Raw genomic sequence first — 19,706 nt, forward strand, 5'->3', positions numbered from 1 at the left:
AACCCCATCCCAGCTGCTGGTGTTTCCACTGACAGACGCCAGTGCCGGAAGTTAGACCCACACAGCCTGTGCACTCCAGACCCCAGCACCGGACAGAAATGCTGGCTCCTGCTTGGGCATTTGCTGTCACTTGAGAAAGGGCAGCAGAGTTTCACTGCTAACCTGGAAGGAGGTCATACTGACTGATCTTTTTTCCGGAATAAATGTAGAATTCTTCCAGGGCCACAGAAGACAAGATGCAGAATACGAGAATGATGGAGACTTCAGGAAAAGCTCTGCTTAGACACGCTGTGGGTAGCAGTAACGCCAGGATGGAGAGAGGCTGGCTGGCTGGGCTGCCCAGCTTCCAAGTGTGCCGGGCATACAACAGGAGTCCCTCGGGGGCCGAGCCTGCTCCAGGGCACGTGCTTGGAGCCAGAGGGCCTCCCGCATCCCGGAGCCCCATGGGCACAGCCTATATTCGGGCTGTATTCGGGGGTCCAGGCGTGTGTCCAGTGAGAGCATCAGGGAAACTGCAGGGTGGGCGATCAGGAAGGTGTACACGGAAGACGTGACCTCGGCTTTCCTGGGTGGAAGTCACTGTTGAGGAGTGAGACGGGGGAAGAGGAGGTGGAGGGGGCCACCCACATGGCATCTGCCTGTAGCGTTTGGGAGGGCACCCCGGGAAGAGGCGTTCCGGGCCATGCTGGAGATGTTCCGGCCACTCTCCCAAAATGCTGGTGCGTGCAGTCACCTGCCTTAGAGCATCACTTGTTGGTGCCGAGTACCTGTGATGGTCTGTGAGAACGAGCACCTGCACGTCTGCTTTGGACCTGGCATGTGCTGGGCACGGTCATGACACCAAGGCAGCGAGGCCTCTTCCCAGGCGGCGTCTGCCGGGTGTCGGGTGCCCAGGCCCCTGCCTGGTGGAGCAGCTCACCAGGGAGGGCAACCTCACGTGCCTCCTTCGAGGCAGGCGCACCGTCAGGTATGGCAGTTTGAACACATCTTAAAGTTTTCAGGACACGCTTTTCCCGAGATCAGCTGCAGGTTTCTGTGTGCGAGGCTGCATTAACCTGATATTTTCAGATTAGGTACAAGATGGTGGTTGGTGGGATTATTCCTGGTTTTAGCTGGGGAAACCAGGACATCAAAAAGCTGCACCAGGGGCTTCCCTGGTGGCGCAGTGGTTGAGACTCCGCCTGCCGATGCAGGGGACGTGGGTTCGTGCCCTGGTCTGGGAGGATCCCACATGCCGCGGAGCGGCTGGGCCCGTGAGCCATGGCCGCTGAGCCTGCGCGTCCGGAGCCTGTGCTCCGCAACGGGAGAGGCCACAACAGTGAGAGGCCCACGTACAGCAAAAAAAAAAAAAAAAAAAAAGCTGCACCAAAGACACAAGTGTGGCGAGTCATTAAAAACTGGTTTCTGAACGTCAGTGGTTCTCAGAGCGTGGCCACTGGGCCAGCGTCACCACCACCACCTGGGAACTGTTAGCAACATCAGTGCTCAGACCCCACCCCAGGCTGACTGAGTCACAGTGTCTGCGGGTAGTTTAAGAAGCCCTACAGGGGTGCTGATGATGGCTCAAATCCCAGAGGGCTGCTGTACACCAGGCTGCCCAGTGAGAAGGAAAAGCCAGATATCTGCTTATGGGATATGGGACCTGGTCCACTTCCAATAAAGTGAAAGATGTTGTCAAGAGTGAAAGGAGATGTGGGTTGGCTGGGGTGACACACCCTTCTTAAAGGAGCGGTTCTTGGTTCTGCAAGGACGTGAAACAGTTGCCGTCCTTGAGGGTCTGTGAAGTGCCACACGGGACCTAGCTGCCCAGTCCAGATCCACCGTGAGTCATCTCAGGCGGCAGAAGTCATAGGCATTCCTGGAACCAGCAGACGAAGACAAAAAACCCTCAGTACTGAATCCAGTGACTTCTATCTGCACCGTGAGAACATAAACCCACGTGCGTGTGTGTCTGGGAGTCTTCAGCTGTGGCCCGTGATGGAAGTTGCTGGGAGGGAAAGGTCCCACCTTGCTTACCTGTCCTAGAACCTGTGTGTCCCTCACCCCTGCAGGGAGCCTGGGTGCGGTTTTCCTTCACATTCCCCAGACTTCCAGCCAAGTCCCTGGGTAGGACAGGGTCTCACCTGAGACTCACCTGATGTGTGTTGCGTGAACTGCCTCGAAGTTTCAAAACGTGTGAAGATGCTGAATTATTAACCGAGTGCTGTTGGCGGTCAGCGTGATTGTGGGAAACGTTCGGGAGAACGAGGAGAAGAATATGAACGCTGTGGGAATAATGAGGAAGAGAAAGATCACGCTGCGCTGGTAACATTGGAGAATAAGCAACAGTGTCCATTCCTCAAATGGAAGATAAACCTTGAAACCCAGGATGTTCGAGCGGGCTGACCTCGGGACTCACTGGTAGAGGAGAAACAATTAAAACCCTCGGGAAAAAGCTATGTGCTAAAAGCGATCTTAATTTTTAAAAATGTCAAGAAACAAGCCATTGTATTGGGTTGGCCAAAAAGTTCGTTCGTTTTTTTTCTGTTAAGATGTTATGGAAAAACCCAAATGAACTTTTTGGCCAAGCCAATAAAACATTTAAAGGGCCTCGTGTTAGATAAATATCCAGAAAAAAAAAACTACTAACAATTCCAATAGATAAGCGCTCCTAAATATTACTTGGCTCTTTTAAATAGCATCAGAAATATTCTGGCCAAAATAAGACTAATTTTTAACGTTTCTTGAGGGTTTGCTCTGAGTCAGACCCTCTGGAGGAGGTTCCATGGCGCATGGAGAAATCAAGGCACAGAGATTGGTACCAGCACTGGTCCGAGGTCAAAGCCGGTAGGTAGGCCACTCCAGAGCCAGCATGAGGATATGAGTATGTACATGCATCCCCGCGGCTGCCGGCCTTTTTCTCTTGCCTATACACTTGAGGGACAAAACACCTTCCTCCATCAAAAACAGTTTTATTTCAATAGGGGGTCAAAATAACACTGTGCAAACAGGCAAAACAAGGGCCTCGGGGCGCCCCACACACCAGGAGGGAGACTGGAATCAGTTACACCATCACCAAAGGTTAAGCCTCACAGGACGATGTTTTCCTTCCAGGAAGCGGAAGAATTGAGAAGTGAGTGATAAAAGGCATGTAGCCTCTGGGAGCTTGAATGAATCTGCAGTCATTATTTGTACAGGTTATCAGATAGTTCATTTGGGGAGGGTTTCAGGAAACTTAGAGCAAAAAAAATTTTTTTAGCCAAATCCTGTTTGTCTACGAATTATCTAGATGGGGGAAAACGAGGTAATACTGACAAAGGCAAACAGACATAAAAATGATAGCCCAGGGCCTCCCTGGTGGCGCAGTGGTTGAGAGTCCGCCTGCCGATGCAGGGGATACGGGTTCGTGCCCCGGTCTGGGAGGATCCCATATGCCGCGGAGCGGCTGGGCCCGTGAGCCGTGGCCGCTGGGCCTGCGCGTCCGGAGCCTGTGCTCCGCAGCGGGAGAGGCCACAACAGTGAGAGGCCCGCATACCGCAAAAAGAAAAAAAAAAAAAATGATAGCCCGTATGTCAGTCACAAGCATAGGATGAGCAATTAAAAGTGAGATCAGGGCTTCCCTGGTGGCGCAGTGGTTGAGAGTCCACCTGCCGATGCAGGGGACGCGGGTTTGTGCCCCGGTCCGGGAAGATCCCACGTGCCACGGAGCGGCTGGGCCGGTGAGCCATGGCCAATGAGCCTGCGCGTCTGGAGCCTGTGCTCCGCAACGGGAGAGGCCACAACAGTGAGAGGCCCGTGTACCTCAAAAAAAAAAAAAAAAGTGAGATCAAAATGTTCTCTAAATTGGCGCTTGAGGGATTTGCTCATGGTGTGGAATTTTCAGGAGCCCTCAGGCCAGAGGCAACCCCATTTTTGCCTTATGAGTGGGCAGAGATAATGTAAAATACTAGGAATCCCTGCAGTCAACTAAATGTTTCCAAGTAGATGTGGAGAGAGGCGCTACCACAGGGTCTGGCCTCCGCTCTGAAGGCCAGCATCACTGACCCCAGAGCCACACCGTGGTCCACGCGGACCCCGTGCCTGGCACGTGTTCCAATGTTCCATCCCACTCCCCTGCCCACCCCTAGGAGGCTGGGGGTCGCTTAAGGCCAGCTTGAGGATCTCTGAGCCTCGAGACCAGGCAGGGTTCAGGCTGCGTGCGTGCGAGCCTGTGTGTTCAAGTGTGCGTGCGCGTGTGCGTGCGCTGGGAGCAGTGAGGTCGAGCTGTTGGCCGCTGGCAGAAATGGGGGAAATGGCCCTCTGGTGACAGGCAGGTGTCCAGTGAGAGCTGCCAAGTGTTTGCCCGGCTGGCAGCTGGCAAAAGTCCATGTGGACGGATAGAGAGAGAGGGGCCAGGTTCCAGAGCCGGGTCTGAGGTCAGGGCAGAACCAGCAGGGGCCCCCCGATGGTGAGTGGCATTTGTGGCCTCGGTTATCATCCTGTCAGGACGAGACTGCAGCCAGGTAGGGGGGAGGCTGGGCCAACGGGGATGGTCTGTGGAGCCCCCTGTAACCGGTTGCTGATTCAGAGGTGATGACAAAATTCCAATTGGAAGCAGAACCACACAAAGCTTCGGTTCCTTCTGCCCACTTACCTCCTCGAATTGTTTTTCAACATCTTATTTTATTTTTATCATTTGCAAAAATGCCAATTAATTCCCCTACCGTATTATGTTTTAAATGCCCTGTGTGCCCTACGCTGTCTTCAGCCTGATCATTGTGCACGTGGATAAGTTAGTAAAAGAAGCAGAAGGAAGAGAGTCGAAGGAGAGAGAAAGTGGAAAAGACCAACCCAGATGAATTCCAAGTGTTCCCGTTTCTAGTGGGAACTGAGGAACATTTTAAATTGATCTCAGCCGTTATACACTGTTGTACATTCCGAGTTGCTTGGCCTTTAAAAGGCCAGCTCCATTCGTCCTGGCAACACCTAGAGCAGCATTAGGATATTGATTCAAGTGCACTTGTGTGAGCAGCATCTTTTTTAACTTTCAGAAGGGGTCACAGTTACCATCAGCCGCTTGAAATAAACTAGGGAGAGAATGTTGGAGCTGGGGGGAGGCCTTGGTGTGACTCCACACACCCCACTCCCACCCCATTCTACAGATGGGGAAACAAGCCCGGAGGTTTAGGTGACTTGCCCAAGGTCACGAAACTGGTCTATAAACCGGCCTCCTGATACAGTCCCTCCACAATTTTGCTGTAGTGGAAGAACTCTAGAGCTTAGGCGTGTATCATTTTGAAAAACAAGAGGTGCAGTGTTCCAGATTTATGTGACAGATAAGCTAGTGCAGTGGCCACTTAATTATGAAAGTATTCCTTGTTCTACCAAGATTTACAGGAAGAGTTGATTTGCCTTAGGAAGACTTTAGGGTTTAACCATCCTAAGAGCCAAATTTTCTTTAATTTCATACTTGTCCCTTCTCCCTAATTTACTAAATTTAACTCAAGTCATGAACTTGGCTTTTTTAAAGAGCTAATTCATATCCATTTGCTCTACCCTGAAATGAAACTACTTACCTTTTTTTTTTAACACCAAACAGAACTAAAGTTTAAAAAAAAAATCCGACTGAAAGCTTATCTTCCAGAACCAAGTGTATTATTTTTGTAAGAGCTTTGAATCAGAAACTGAGGATATTCCCCCAACTGGTGTTTAATTCAATTCTAGTCTCTGAATTTTTTCATTTTGAAAATCCTTATGGAATGTCCTAAGTTTGATACTTGGTAACACCCCAAAGCATTAACAGCTAGAATCACCTCTGTAAATCAAAGCACCCTTAGAACAACTGCCTAAGACTCTTTTCACACACACGTTCAGGGAAACGTCATCTCTGCAAAGCCTTTCATGGCTGTGCTCCTCGAACTTCACTTATGTGCTTCCCTCTGTGTTTTCTAACCTGTTTGATAGAAGCCCCTCCCTGTCAGGCTTTATTAATTTACACGCTTTTCCCCCCGGCAGGCTGCTCACGTTCAGTACACATTTATCCCATGAGTGCTGTGATGTCACCAGTACGAGAGCATACCTGTCGACAGGTGTGTCACCCAAAACTAACTACATCAGAAACACAGACAAAACAACTTGAGGGTAAAATTAATTTCAGAGAGCGTTCGCAGTTAGCCTTACTTCCTGTCCATATTTTCTTTGTGAGTAAATGTTCCAGTTCGGTGATTTGAAGAGAGACATACTTTGACTGTAGAGCATTGCCAAGCGCAGGTGTTGCATGGGTTAGCTGGCAGGCAGCCTGCGTGGAATCGTCGTCTGAGTCAGGTCCTGCAGTGGGGTAGAAGGAATACTTGCTTTTATTGTTAAATGTTAAGGAAAAAATACCAACTTCATAGTATTATGAAAGGATCACAGTATCGCATTTTAATTTCTGATTCTTTGGAGAGACCATACAATGCAGGTAAAACAGATCCAGGAATGCAGGTCAGACGCACTTGAGACAGAGCCAGGTAACAGAAGAGGCAGGAAGGAAGACAAAGATGGGAAAGCAGATGAGAAGCAACACATGACTATTAAATCATAAAGCGTCGAGGTCTGAAAAGCATGTGGTGAATCAGAGGCCTCAAGAGGGGAAGCCGGCAGGGTCCTCCTGTTGGAATGGCTTCTTCTGCTCAGCTTGGAGGAACAACCCAAGGGCATCGATCAGAAAACAGGGAAAGGACTTCCCTGGTGGCGCAGTGGTGAGGAATCCGCCTGCCGATGCAGGGGACACGAGTTCGAGCCCTGGTCCGGGAAGATCCCACATGCCACGGAGCAACTAAGCCCGTGTGCCACAACTACTGAGCCTGTGCTCTAGAGCCCGCAAGCCACAACTACTGAGCCCACATGCCACAACTACTGAGCCCGTGCGCCTAGAGTCCATGCTCCGCAGCAAGAGAAGCCACCGCAGTGAGAAGCCCGTGCACCACAACAAAGAGTAGCCCCCGCTCGCTGCAACTAGAGAAAGACGGCACACAGCAAAGACCCAACGCAGCCAAAAATAATTATTTTAAAGAAAGGTTCTTCCTTTAAAGAAAAAAAAAGGAAACAGGGAAAGCTTTCTCTCTTGATACAGTAACATCATTTACATTGGTACCATTGAAAAAGTAGTTCCACGTAAATAAATTTTCCATATAATTCTTTAAGAATCGATACTTTATTGTAGCTGTTTAGGGTGGGCATCTTTCTAAAATATTTTTTCCTGCTTTTTAAGTAGTGCTGTAAGCCTGAAGTGGGAAAAGTGACGCTGCCCTAGAGATTCAAAGGCCAGGTCCCAGACCTATGAATCAGTGCCACCGGGGAAAGGCTAAGTGCAAATCAGAGACCCCCTCGGGCTTCAAGTTCAGACGTGTGACTGCCTTCTTCTGTGAGTGATTCAAGGGTTTTCATCATGTCAACAGACACGCGTGTGCTGCAGAAGTGTGATCCTGCAGCAGGGTCTGTGGTGTGGGGCGCAGTCTGGTGCCCCCGGGCAAGGTCGGGAAGCCCGTGCCTTCCCAGTTGGGGGTTTCCTGCTGCCCCCGCCCAGCCTCTCTGCCCCTCACCGCCTCCCCGACCCCCATCGCCGCCTGGGGGTTCTCCTCTGAAGAAAGCCTGGGTTTGCAGTGCGTCCTCTGTAACCTCCCTGGCGCTCAGTCAAAGCCTCTTCCTTAAATTTCTGGTTCTTGGCTTTCGTGGAATAAGTGAGGCCATGGGGTTCATGACCCGTAGATCCAGGCGGAGTTTGGATGTTCTCGGGATGCACTGGGAAACGAGGTGGCCCAGGTAGGACTGACCTGCGTTGGTGTCCCCAGTGCACAGGTAGGATGTGAGCGTGGCTTCCTCCCAGGATCTTGGGGTGGACACCACCGTGCACACCCCTGGGGTGACGGTCTCCGGACCACCACGGGGGCAGTTGTGTGCCCATGTGGAAGGGAGGGAATTTCGGAGAGCGTAGCTGGCATTTCCCACTGCAGGTGGGGGCAGTGTGACGGCAGAGGGAGCACCTTGAGATGACCGGGGCGCCAGTGGTTGGAAGGACGCGCACCCACAGGGCAGGGGCCAGCTCGGGGCGGGGAGGGCACTGCAGGGCTGCCAGGACTGGGGCAGGAGGTCGGCGGAGGGGGGCGGGGTTCTCTGGAATAGTTTAGTTTTTAAGTAGAGAATGGGTTTATCTGTGATTTGCTTAATTAAAAATTAACTTCGTGGTTGAAGTCTTTAAGCACAGCTTCCTCACCTGTGACTCATGCCTGCTGCCGGGAAGACGTGGCAGGTGACAAGGGCAAGGCAGGGGTGGCACCGTCCACCTGCAGCCCCGCCACCACCCGTGGGGATGCTGACGTGTCCACCGGATGCTCACACTTCTGCAAGGAAGTGTCTGCATCTCAGGGGAGCGATGCCCGAGGCTGACGCTCATACCCAGTAGGTCCCATTCTGCCTCAGGGAGTTCAGGTCTTTTCCCAAGTGAGTTAAATGAAGAGGTTTTAGATTTCAGAATCTTCTGGATTCTGGAATTGTGAATGAGGGATCCTGGACCTTCTAACCATCCTGAATGTATTTCGGAGGCCTCAGGACCAAGTGCCTTGGGGCGAGAGGTCCATCAACCTGTGACCATCCTCAGGGAGGGGATGGGACTTCTGCCCAGGGCTCTGCGTTTGCCCTTCCTGGGCCCCTCGCTTCCCGCCAGGGGCTTAGGACTTGAACTGGACAAGAAGAGACTTTTGGTTTTGCCCACATCCTCCCGCAGGAGCCCTGGAGCCACTGAACCCCTGGCTTGGACGGATCACAGCCTGAAAGTCTCCCGAGTTCAAGTCCAGCTCTGCCCCTTTAATAGCTACATAATCCGGGCAACGTACTTGAACCTGCTGTGCCTCCATTTTCCCGTCTGTGGGAGAGGGGTGATGACAGTTCTGCCACACAGTGCGCTTGAGAGGACCAGATACTTCCAGCTTTCAAACACTCCTGTCTCTCCACCCACTCCGGGGACCACTGCCTGTCCCCGTAGCCATCGCCCCTTCTGGCAGCAACGGCAAAGCTCCCTCCTAGAGGTGCCGCTGTGGCTTTTATGCACATTACTGTGTTCGCAGAGGTCATCCTCAAGGTCGCTTTTTCTTAGTATCCACACGTGAGGGTCCACCAGCAGACGTGGGCTCCAGCTGCCTACCGTGCTCTTTTATTTTTGTTGAAAATGTTGGGTATTTCTGAGGCTCAGCTACACTCCTGCCAGATCCTGGGCCACTGGCCAGTTTTTTAGTTTTCATGGTGTTACTACATTATGTGCCTGTCAGCAGACATTTCGTTAAATTCCCGTAATGTGGCCACACTGCACATTATCCAAGCTAGAACCGCCATCTCTGGGCTTTCTCACAGGCTGACAGTTCAGCGAGTTCTTTATGACTTTGCAGCAGGTTTAAATACCCAGAGGGCACCGTGGCATCTGGAAGGGCTGAGGAGGTGGCGCTGGAACGGTATCTCCCAAACCCCAGTCATGGGAGCGAAGTCTCTGCACGTGGGGTTGGTTTCTTTGCTGCATCCCCCAGGGTTAAGGATGTGGGGTCCTGAGTCAGACTGCCTGGGGTCAAATCCAGCTCTGCATTTCACCGCCCTGGAATCTGGAACACATCCTTGAGTGCTTTGCCTGAGTTTCCCCATCTGTGAAGTGGGGATAATGTTACTACAACATAATGAGCTGGAAAGACGTAAATTCATGGGAAATGTGTAGAAGGGTGAGTGTAGGCCAGGCAGGCGTGGAGGAAGCGGCCTGCAATGCTGTCCGCCACCAGAGACGGGACGTGTGGCTAGCAGAGCCCTCCTGGTCCCTGTGCCCAGGTCCCCGGGGAGAGCCCTGCTTCTTTACTCGGGTTCATTCCGGTCCGAGGGCTGCCCCTCCGTAACCTCAGGTCCTCCCCGCCCGGGGCCCTGCCTCTCTCCTCTCCTCCTCCTTCCTCCTCTTGGATCCAGGATTCTGGTTGTACCAGTTTGCAGTAACACAGACTGTGTTTTCTCAAAATGACTAAATAAAATTAAAAGTCAATGAAACAAGATTGCAACCCCGCCACTACCCCCCTCTCAAAACCGGTATGTTTGGAAATGTTATGTATATATATGAGATATGTCTGTCTGTCTAACTGGCTATCATAGGTAAGGAAAAATCCTGATAGAAATCAAAATATTTATAATCAAATCACAGCAAGAACTATCAAAACGTGTGAAATGTTGCTAAAGTGATACTTAGGTGAAATTTTGAAGTCTGAAATGCATATATTAGAAAAGAAGAATTAAAGTAATGATCTATGTGTCTGTCTTAAGAAATGAGAAAGTGACACTAAACCCAAATAAATCAGAAAGATGGATGGAGATAACGTAGGTGAGAGCTATAGGGGTGGGCATTTGTGTTAGGTTATTTCATTATAAAGAAAAGATCTGATAAAATATGGCAAGATGTTAATATCTATATAATATTGATGTCTGTTATGTTATATTCTGAGTGTTTCTGTTTGCTTGAATTATATTCAAAATTAATTTGTAAAAACTAGAGGCTAGTAAAGCAAACATTAACTTTTATTATTTAAAAAAAAAATCAGTGCTTACAGTTTGAAACCTGTGTTTTATCAGCTTTCCAATATGGGCTCCTGGGCGAAAAGACATGAGACTTTCTGAGCCCGTCTTACTGCTCCGGCCGTACCTCACCAAGGTGGGCCCCCAGCTCACCTGCACCTTTGTGCAGCCACGTGGGATGGTGGCTTTTTGACTCTTGGTGACAACCCAGGTCTCCCAGCGTAGATGAACACTCTGATCAGACCATCCCTGTACCACTGAAGTCAGCTGTTTCTATAAAATACATAATGAACATTTAGAAGCTTGATTTTTTGTTCAAACAGGTAAGGGAGTGACAGCCGTTACATCATTAGTGATGTGACTCTGAAATAAAAATTTACCACTGATAGCTTTTGCAGCTTCTGGCTTACTTTGATTAGAGGCTCCCCAGAGCTGGGAGGGCAGGTGTTGGGTAGTAGCAAAGATGACTTCTTATCAGCATCAGTCATGATTCCTTGACACTCTGTAACTGACATGAAACACAGGGACGCCTGGAGCGCTGGGCCCACAGAGGCTATGCTGTCATCCCCAACCTTGACTTCCAGCTTTTGCTTCTCCCACTCAGGGGTGCCACCTGCTTCAAAATCAAGTCCTGAGGGAACACAGCCTCCATCCCTGGGCATGTGGCAGTGGCTGGTTTCTCAAGAGACCTTGTGACCTGCAAAGTCTCAAATAGTCACTATTTGGACTTTTACAGAAAAAGCACGCTGACCCCCTGCTCCAGACAGGCACACGGTTCTCCTTGACGGACTTGCAAATCTCGTTATAAACGTAAAATTACAAAAAATGCGTTGATAAGACACTAGTTTGGTTTTGTTTTTTTTCCTGATGGGACTCCTCACCGGATTTCATCCTAAACACGAACAAACCAGCAAGGAGTCTGTTGCTAATTACACTTGAAAACCATCACCCACCTCAGGGAGGCGTTCTGGGCAGTTAGCAGCAAGATGAAAATAATTCTACAGTTGAGCCCTGGGAAAGTCAGCCTCCAAATGTTCAAAACGGAAAGTGCCTGTCAGGTTGCTAGGATGGGGGGCATTTTTTTTAAACTTAAAATCATTCTATGAACATTTGTTTTTTGAGACAAAATATCACAAAAGCAGCCCTTCAATGAATTGCTGGAACGTGCTTTAGTAATCCAGCATTCTGGTGAAAAGTATACACAGATTTCTTGACCTAGCTGGGAGGATACTGCTCCTTTCTGCCTCATTTTAAAAATTGCAACTTCTACACTTTCTAAGAGAAAACCAGAAACATCCAGGGCCACGGTCTTCTCTCGTCTGCTTGGGCCAGGAGAGGGTCTTGAGCACCCGCTAGCCTCCACCACTCACAGACGGATACCCAGTCCGACCCGGCTGGGCGCTCCCAGCCCCCGACAGAGCTGCGTCTTCACGCCTCACCCGATGGGAAGACCCTCACCCGCTCCCTGTCTCTTTGCAGGATCTTCCCAGAGTCCCTGCGGTGGCTCCTGGCCACCCACCAGTTTGCGTCGGCAAAGAAGCTGATCCTGCGCTTCACACAGAAGAACCGCATGAACCCCGAGAGCGACATCAAAGGCGTGATGCCTGGTGAGCCTGTGTTCCCTTCAAACCCACAGCCCCACCAGACTTGGGGGACCTGCCGCCCATCCCGCCGGGACCGGGGGTCACCCCACATCACCCCTGGTGCCTTCGTTGCCCAGCCAGCTGTCCAGCTTCCTGTGACGGTCGGTCCTCAGCCAGACCAGGAACGTGGCCAAGTCCAAATCCACAGGGAGGCATGACCTTGCGTGCCCCTGCTCCTCGGGGGAACCTTGAGGGCTGAACCGTGCCTGGCACACAGCCTTGCCTGCCTGCGGTTTGGTGCCGGCAGTCCTGGCCGGGGGGCGCTGGCCTTCGCTGCCCCCCTCTCCCAAGCAGGACCTTCAGAGAGCTGCTGTGTTGTCTGTATCTGTCAGGACCTATTGGTTGGGCCTCTGAGGAAGCGGAAAAGTTCAAATCCATAGAATCGCTGTTCATCAGGACCATCAGCATGAGCTAGATCAGATCCATGAGAGCACCCGGAGGGTGTTAAAATCCAGACTCCTGGGCCCCTCCCGGCACCCAGAGATTCTGAGCCAGTAGATCTTGGAAGGAACCCCGAACATTGTGTGTTTAATAAGCACTAGAAGTGATTTATTGTGACCTGCAAAGTCTAAAATATTGACTATTTGGACTTTTACAGGAAAAGCAAGCTTCTAATATCAATATTAGAAGTGTATTGATATTAACTTAAATCTTTCCACAGCATTTCTGTGCAAGGTACTGTAATTATCCCTATTTGCAGATGAGGAAACTGAGGCACAGAGAGGTTGAGTATTTTGCCAGAGGTCACACAGCTAGTGAGTAGTAGCGCTGGACTTGAGCCCAGGAAGCCCAGCAGCAGCAGTTTCCCTGTGCTGCTTCCGAGAGAGAGGGTGATGGACGTGCTGGCGTGGCGGGCAGTGGGGGTGAGGGGTGAGTGGACCTCACTCCTTTCAGGCCACGTTTGCTCCTTTTGGAGTGTCTGGCTCTTGTCCCCAAACTTGTCCAGGCCCATCCATTAGCAGGTCAGCGCTCTTAAGTCAAAGTGCCTTGTTTCTGGCATTTCCCTAATTAAATCACCACACTCCACTTCTTTCAGGTTAAAATACTGTCTGAGAGAAGCTTGTTTTCTCCATCCTGATTACGCTGATTCATTTCCCTCCTGTTTTAAGAAAGTGGTATCCTCGCTTAGGAGCTGGGCTGGTGCTGGTCTCTGTGCTGGGGGACAGGCAGCAGCACGCGTGAGCCCCCCTGACTGGGGGCTGGGGTGGCATGTGCCCGCGCCCCGGGGCACGCGGCTCTCACCCGCCTCTGGGTCTCTGCTCCCTCGCTGTCAGGCGCACGGTGACGGTGACGTGATGGCCCCAGGGCAAAGCTGGAGGAAGGCGGGTGTCTGTCTCCTCGAAAGTGGCCCCTTGCACCTCCCTAGGCTGGACCGGTTTGCCTGCTTGTATGCTGCGTCCCAGCGTCTTATCTAGGCCACCAACCAGCATCCCGTCCCCGAGTCCCCAACCCAGGCTCTCACCCGCCCCGCCTCGGGGGCTGAGATGCCATGCAGGCGTTGGACCCTCGTGGGAACCTTTACATACGGAAAGGGGCCCCAGGAGGCTGAGGGCTGGAGGCATGGCTTCCCTGCTCCCGGCATTCCCTCCACATGGAAGGAGCCCCTGAGAAAGACTGAACCGGCTCCCCTTTTTCTCCTTGGACGTGAGCCAGGTGCAGAGAGGGGGTCCCCGGCATCAGGCCCTCTCCGGGCAGCCTGACCGCAGGGAAGCAGCTGAGTCCGGCATCACCAGGTCAGGCAGCGAGTCGGGGGGGTACGAGGCCCCCATCAGGCGCACAGGGGCTTTACCCAAGCCCTTCTCGGTAACCGAGCGGGGATCCCGCCCCATGTGCCTCACTCCGTCCTGTCCGTCCGTCCTGAACCCGAGGTGAGAAGCGGGTCCCTTTATCGGGCCACCTCAGGGTCCCCAGCGTCAGGTGACTTGCACCAGTCACACCCCAGCAGGAGATGAAGCCAAGGCGGCCCCAGGCAGCCGAGCCCAGCGCCCTGCCTCTGACCCTCCACGCCTACTTCCTGCTCCTGCAAGAGGCTTTGGGCCTCCGCATTGAGAGGGAATTTCTGGGGTCAGCAGGTGTCCCCGCAGGCCCAGGAAGGAGTCTCCGCAGTGGGTGGGGAGAGGCCAGGACGGTCTGGGTCGGCCGGAGCCTGGGGCCAGGAAGGCCTCATGGCTTCTTGCGTGTCTCTGGTGTCGACAGGCTGGGGATGCATGTAACAGAGACAACATACCAACAGCCCCAGAGAGGTTAGTGTAATTCCACTTAGAATAATGCAGTTACCTCTGTAGACGACAGTCAGCTTGGGCTTCAGAGTTTAAAGCTTTAAAAAAAGAAGAAAGGTCATAATTACAGTTACTACAGCTTCTTAACATCTATTTCATACACTAGAAAGTATCAGGAATTAAGTTTTGGCTGCATTACAAAAAAAAAATTTTTAACCTTTATAGCCATGCGAATGGACATTTAGTTTTTCTTCCTGGAAGATTTCCATGGTGGGCAAGTGTGGCTATGATAGATAGGTTCCTGACCAGTTTCACAACAGTGAAGATACTCAGATCGTTGGATCAACGCTATGTGTTGACCATGTTTTCGTGCTCTTTAAAAGTTTTCTAGTGTTCTGACCATAGGGAAAGTATGTCTGTAAATCAAATGAGCCTGTTTTCACAGAGATCATAAAGGCCAGGAGAATGTCAGGAGCTGAGCGTCTAGCCGTTCTGGCTGGCGCACGGGCCTCCAGCTCTGTGCCTGAATATTGACACGGAAGAAAGTTCTGGAAACTGAGGGAGCATGGTATCCCTCAGACGTAGGACAGGTGTCCCCTTCTCCCTCTGTGCCCCAGCTGGTGACACTGATCCAAACACTTTTTTAAATTAAAAACTCCTAAACCGTTATGGTTAAGCAACCTGTTTCTCCTTCCAGCTGTAACTAGTGAGGCTGGTGACCCTCTCGCCCTTGGATGGCAGGAAAGAGGTAGGACGTCCAGGGGTGAGAGTGCCCCTGAGAAGTACAGGGAGGGGGACACACCTCAGAGACCCCCCCGAGGGGGCTGCAGCTCCTGGGCCCCTCTTGAGGCAACCCCACTTCCTCCGGGCCTTCCCACCCCACTGAGTGCTTTATTTTTAGTAAGCTTGTTTTGGATTCCTCTTAGGTTTATAGTAAAGTTACAAAGAGAGCACAGAATTTTGAGAAACCCCCAGTCAGTCTCCCTGTTGGACCATCTCACATCCCCTGCACCTGTTACGACTGGGAAACTGCCATCGCTGCACCGCTGTCAGTCAGCCCAGCTGCAGCCTGGACCGCACGTCCCCCCGTGACCCTGCCGTAGGATCCCACCCAGGCTGCGTGCGCTCACCTCCCAGCCGCCTGTGGTCGGCGCGCCGTCAGCCTTTCTTTGCGTCCCCTGACCTCGGCAGTCTTGATTGGTTAAGTCTCCTTTTTCTTCTCTGGCCCCTGAGAAAGGGGTCCCCTCCCCCGAGGGCACGCCCGGCCAGGGGAGCAGGGACAGACTCGGAGGCTGAATGTGCGGCATTTCTGCTCACAGATGCCGGGAGATGGGGAGGCTGGGGCGTTTCCTCGCTGGATCTTCCCTGTTGAACCGTCAGCCCCAGGACAGCGGCAAACCCCTCGACCTTGCTGACGTGGGCCTGGCGTCTGTTCAGATCTGGTCTGGGCCCCCCGAGAAGCTAGGTCTCGTGACCAAGCTGTAGTTGGTCACGTCACCTGAGCCGAGACGCCGTCTGTCTGGCTCAGTGCACATATGTGCACGGGCCACGCCTCTGTGCACACGTATGCACACGTGTTCATTCAGTCACTCATTTCTCCTCCTAATATGCGGGCCATGCAGGGGCAGGTGCAGAGGAAGCAGCCTCAGCCTGTTTGGCCCACGGAGTTGGTTTGGGGACCAGAGCAGTGCGTGGGTCTCCTGGTCCCTGAGCAGAGGGATCAGACTCTGTAAGGAAGAGGACCCCTGCCCAAGCCCGACCAGGGCCTCCGCGCCCGCCAGCGGCCTCCGCAGCCCTTCCAAGCAGACGGAGCCCACGCAGGTGGCTGCTTTGTGTGTCCTGGCGCCTCCCTGTGAGCCCCGTGGGCAGTGACACCTGCCAAGTCAGTGTCTGTGGCGAGTTTTCTACCCTGAGAGCCAGGCCCTGCCCCTGCCTTAAAGAGAAACACTCTCCTCCTCCTGACCCCCGAATCCGCGCATCGGGCCGTCGGGGGGCTGCCTGGCTGAGCGTGGCTCTCGTGTCCCCCCTCCCTGCAGAGCTGGAGAAGGAGCTTTCCCGGAGGCCCAAGAAGGTCTGCATCGTGAAAGTGGTGGGAACCCGGAACCTGTGGAAGAACATCGTGGTGCTGTGCGTGAACTCGTGAGTCACGGGCGCGGGCGGGCTCGGGCCTGGGGCGGGGGAGAGGCGCCAGGGCCGGGGTGAGCCTGAGCAGCCCCGTCAGAGCTTCTGAACAGCTGTCTGAAGGGCTAAGAGTGCCGGCAGACGCGGACCTCCAGCCTCGGGGCAGCCAGACATCTCCCCCTGCATGCCACTCGGGCCGCACAGATGTGTCCCAGGGGGACGGGGCTGCCGGAGAGCAGGCTCACGTCCAGGGACGTCCTAGGAGCAGGGCTGTCCGGCCATGTGCCTCCGGGATGCACCTCCCCCCGAGGCACAGTGGCGGGGGGCTTGGGGGCGACGGCACCCCCACGTGTGGGCCTCCAGGCACCATCACGGGCGAGGGGGCCAGGCTGCTGAGTGTCTTCGCTCCCTGCGTGGAGCCAGCGCCTGCAGAGGCCCTGACCCCAGGGCCGCCGCAGGTGGTGATGGGCCAGCCCGGCCCCGGGTGTGACCTGCACACGTGGCCAGAGGCCCTCCCACCTTGCCGACCACATCCAGCCTGGCGCCGCAGGTTTGAACCTGCACCCCCGTGGCTCACAGCGTTTCCTGCCAGCGCTGTCCGGGGTCAGTGTGCACTGGCAGGCCTATGCTGCCAACGCACAGCTCAGTAGCCCTGCCCTTCCCTGCTGCCCGGGTGGGGCCTCGTTCAGGGTCACAGGTCATCTAGAGGTCACTGGGGGAGGGGAGCTTGCACCCTTCCGTGCACAGTCTCAGGACGGCTGCCGTCGGTAGAGAGCGAGGCCCGGGGGGGGGCCTCTGGCCCCACGTCCCACAGCTGCTCCTGTCAAAGCAGCTTCATTGAATCAGCTCTCAGGATCGGGGTTCCAGGTTAAATAACTTGGGGGAGGGAGGATACAAAACACCCCAGCACCAAAGCAGTGGAAGAGCCCGGATCTGACGGACACCTCGTCCTGCAGCCGAGTAGCCGAGGCCCAGGCAGGGGAAGAGCCAGCCGCGCCGCACGCCTGGTCGGGGCCGAGCCCTCAGGCCCGTCTCTGCACAGAGTCGGCTCCAGCCCGGCCACCCGCTGCCCAGTCTCAGGCAGAGCCGGCTGGGCCAGTGGGACCGTTTACAGTGGGGTCACTTCTCCAACTTTTATTTTGGAAAGAACACAAATGGTGACATAGACAAGATGGGGAGTTTCCACCTTAATGATTCTTGCTTTGGGGGAGGGCGAGCCAGTCTCTCCGGCTTTGTTGTGGTTGTGGTCGGAGGACGTCCTTCCACCAGAACAACAAGGTGGGAGACCCGCCCTGAGACCAGGAGCCCCGCCCAACTCACCCCTGTTAGGCCGTCCAGTGTGGCCTGGGGGAGCCGGGTCTGCCTGTCCCCAAGGGGAAACGCATGGGTTTGGCAGAGGGCGGCTCCCTCCTGCAGGGCCGGGTCTGTAGTTGACCTTGATGCGTCCTCAAGTTCTGCTGAAAGCATGGAGGGAGGCTGGGAGAGAAGCGTTTCAGCTCAGGGACGGATGCAGGCGCTCGCAGCCCTGCTCCCACGGGGCACGTCCACCGGGGCCTCAGAGCCCTGCCGCCCCGTGCTCCCAGGGGACACGACACATCTTTATTCCTGTTCCCAGAGTGGACATCCGCCTGAGCGGCTGAGACACACGTTTCTCTGCGGGTTTTTGTGACCCTGTGGGGCAGGAGGGGGCTGAACCCAGGGCAGGGCGGGGAAACGGTAAATTAAGCGTTGAACGGCCTCCCAGACCAGATGTCCTCACCGGCCTGACCCTTCCTGCCCCTCCAGGCCACGTGAGCCGTGAGTAGCAGCGAGGGCGGGGAGGAGCCAGTTCTCGGGGCGGGTCCCCAAGTTTCCAGAACCCCGGGAGAGGCAGAGGTGTAGACGGGCGGTGCGTGCTAGAGGCTGTGCTCACCTGCTGCACTGTCCGCCTGTCGACCTGCCTGGAAAGTGGGTCTGATGGGCCCCCTTGGTGCCCACGATGCGGGCTCAAACGCAGGGACCCTGGGGGTGCCTGCCTCACACCTGGATTCCATGAGAAAGACGGCGTTTGAGCAGAGGGTCTCCCTGCTTGTACGCCCACACCCTCCGTAAGGCCACGGCAGGGAGGTGACCACGCACATCCCCTCCCTGAAGTCCTCTCTGACGTGCGTTCCCCGCCCCCTTCCGAGTGGCTGCTCTGCCCCTGGACGCGACGCAGTGTGTCCCGCCCCCGCTGGAAGGTGGTGGCCCCAGGCACTGTGTCCCCGCAGGCTGACCGGCTTCGGGATCCACCACTGCTTCGCGCGCAGCATGATGGGCCACGAGGTGAAGGTGCCACTGCTCGAGAACTTCTACGCCGACTACTACACGGCGGCCGGCATCGCCCTGGCGTCCTGCCTGGCCATGTGCCCGGTGGTGCGGCTCCTGGGGCGCCGGGGAGGCCTGCTGCTCTTCATGATCCTCACGGCCCTGGCCTCGCTCCTGCAGCTCGGGCTGCTCAACCGTGAGTGGGCCCGGGCCCCGGGCGGGCGGTGGGCAGGGCCTGGCGTGCTGGAGGGACCCTCCAGAGCCCTGGGTGGATGGGCAGCCCGAGGTGTCCCCCCAGAATCGACAGCTGCAGGGGGCTACTTTGGGAAAGACGAGCTTTCACTGCAACACGTGCGTGGGGTCCCCCCTCCTCCCATCCGACCCCACGGCTTCCCGCTGCCCCCGGGCTCCCTGGTAGCCGGGGCCCTCACAGTCCTGGTGGGCGTGATGACCCCACTGGGGGCCACGCTCTCCCGCTGTGATCCATCACGTGAGAAGGAACGAAGGACTTTTTCCTCATGTGAGATCAAGGGTGAGATAAATACATTTTGACACCCTTGCACTGGGACACTGCTTTTCAGTACGTGTTTCCAAGTTCATCAGCTGCTCTTGGGGCCAGAGAGTTTCTCAGTAAACGTTAAAAGTAATTTAAAGAAGAGCTATAGCCGGTCCGTGTCGCCCACCCAACTCTGTGAGGCAAGCGCAGTGCAGCTCCAGGTGAAAAAAAGCCCTCGCCCGCCACGGGGACGAGCCGCAGGTATCTGACCGCCTGGGGCGAGGCGGGAGTGAGCCGGGCAGCCAAGCCTTCTCGCCCAGGAGCGTCCCCCCACAGTGGACTCAGGCGCCGCGGGGACCACATGGCTCTGATGGCTGCCCTCCCCCCCAAGCTGTCAGAGCTCGGTCA

General features: G+C 54.5%; 1 protein-coding gene across 2 annotated transcripts in view; it reads left to right on the top strand.

The window, feature by feature from the left end:
• Nucleotides 1–19,706, top strand: part of SLC22A23 (solute carrier family 22 member 23) — a 147,750-nt gene that overhangs the window by 109,342 nt on the left and 18,702 nt on the right. Inside the window, exons 5-8 of one of the 2 annotated variants that reach the window (XM_081245517.1) lie at nt 12,013–12,140; nt 15,093–15,143; nt 16,432–16,534; nt 18,766–18,998. In XM_081245517.1, coding sequence (XP_081101643.1) covers nt 12,013–12,140; nt 15,093–15,143; nt 16,432–16,534; nt 18,766–18,998 — 515 coding nt within the window. The remainder of the gene's footprint in view (nt 1–12,012; nt 12,141–15,092; nt 15,144–16,431; nt 16,535–18,765; nt 18,999–19,706) is intronic. The other variant, XM_081245518.1, reaches the window with a different exon arrangement.

Source organism: Mesoplodon bidens (genome assembly GCF_964165515.1).
Source record: "Mesoplodon bidens genome assembly, chromosome: 10".
NCBI classification, from domain to species: domain Eukaryota; kingdom Metazoa; phylum Chordata; class Mammalia; order Artiodactyla; family Ziphiidae; genus Mesoplodon; species Mesoplodon bidens.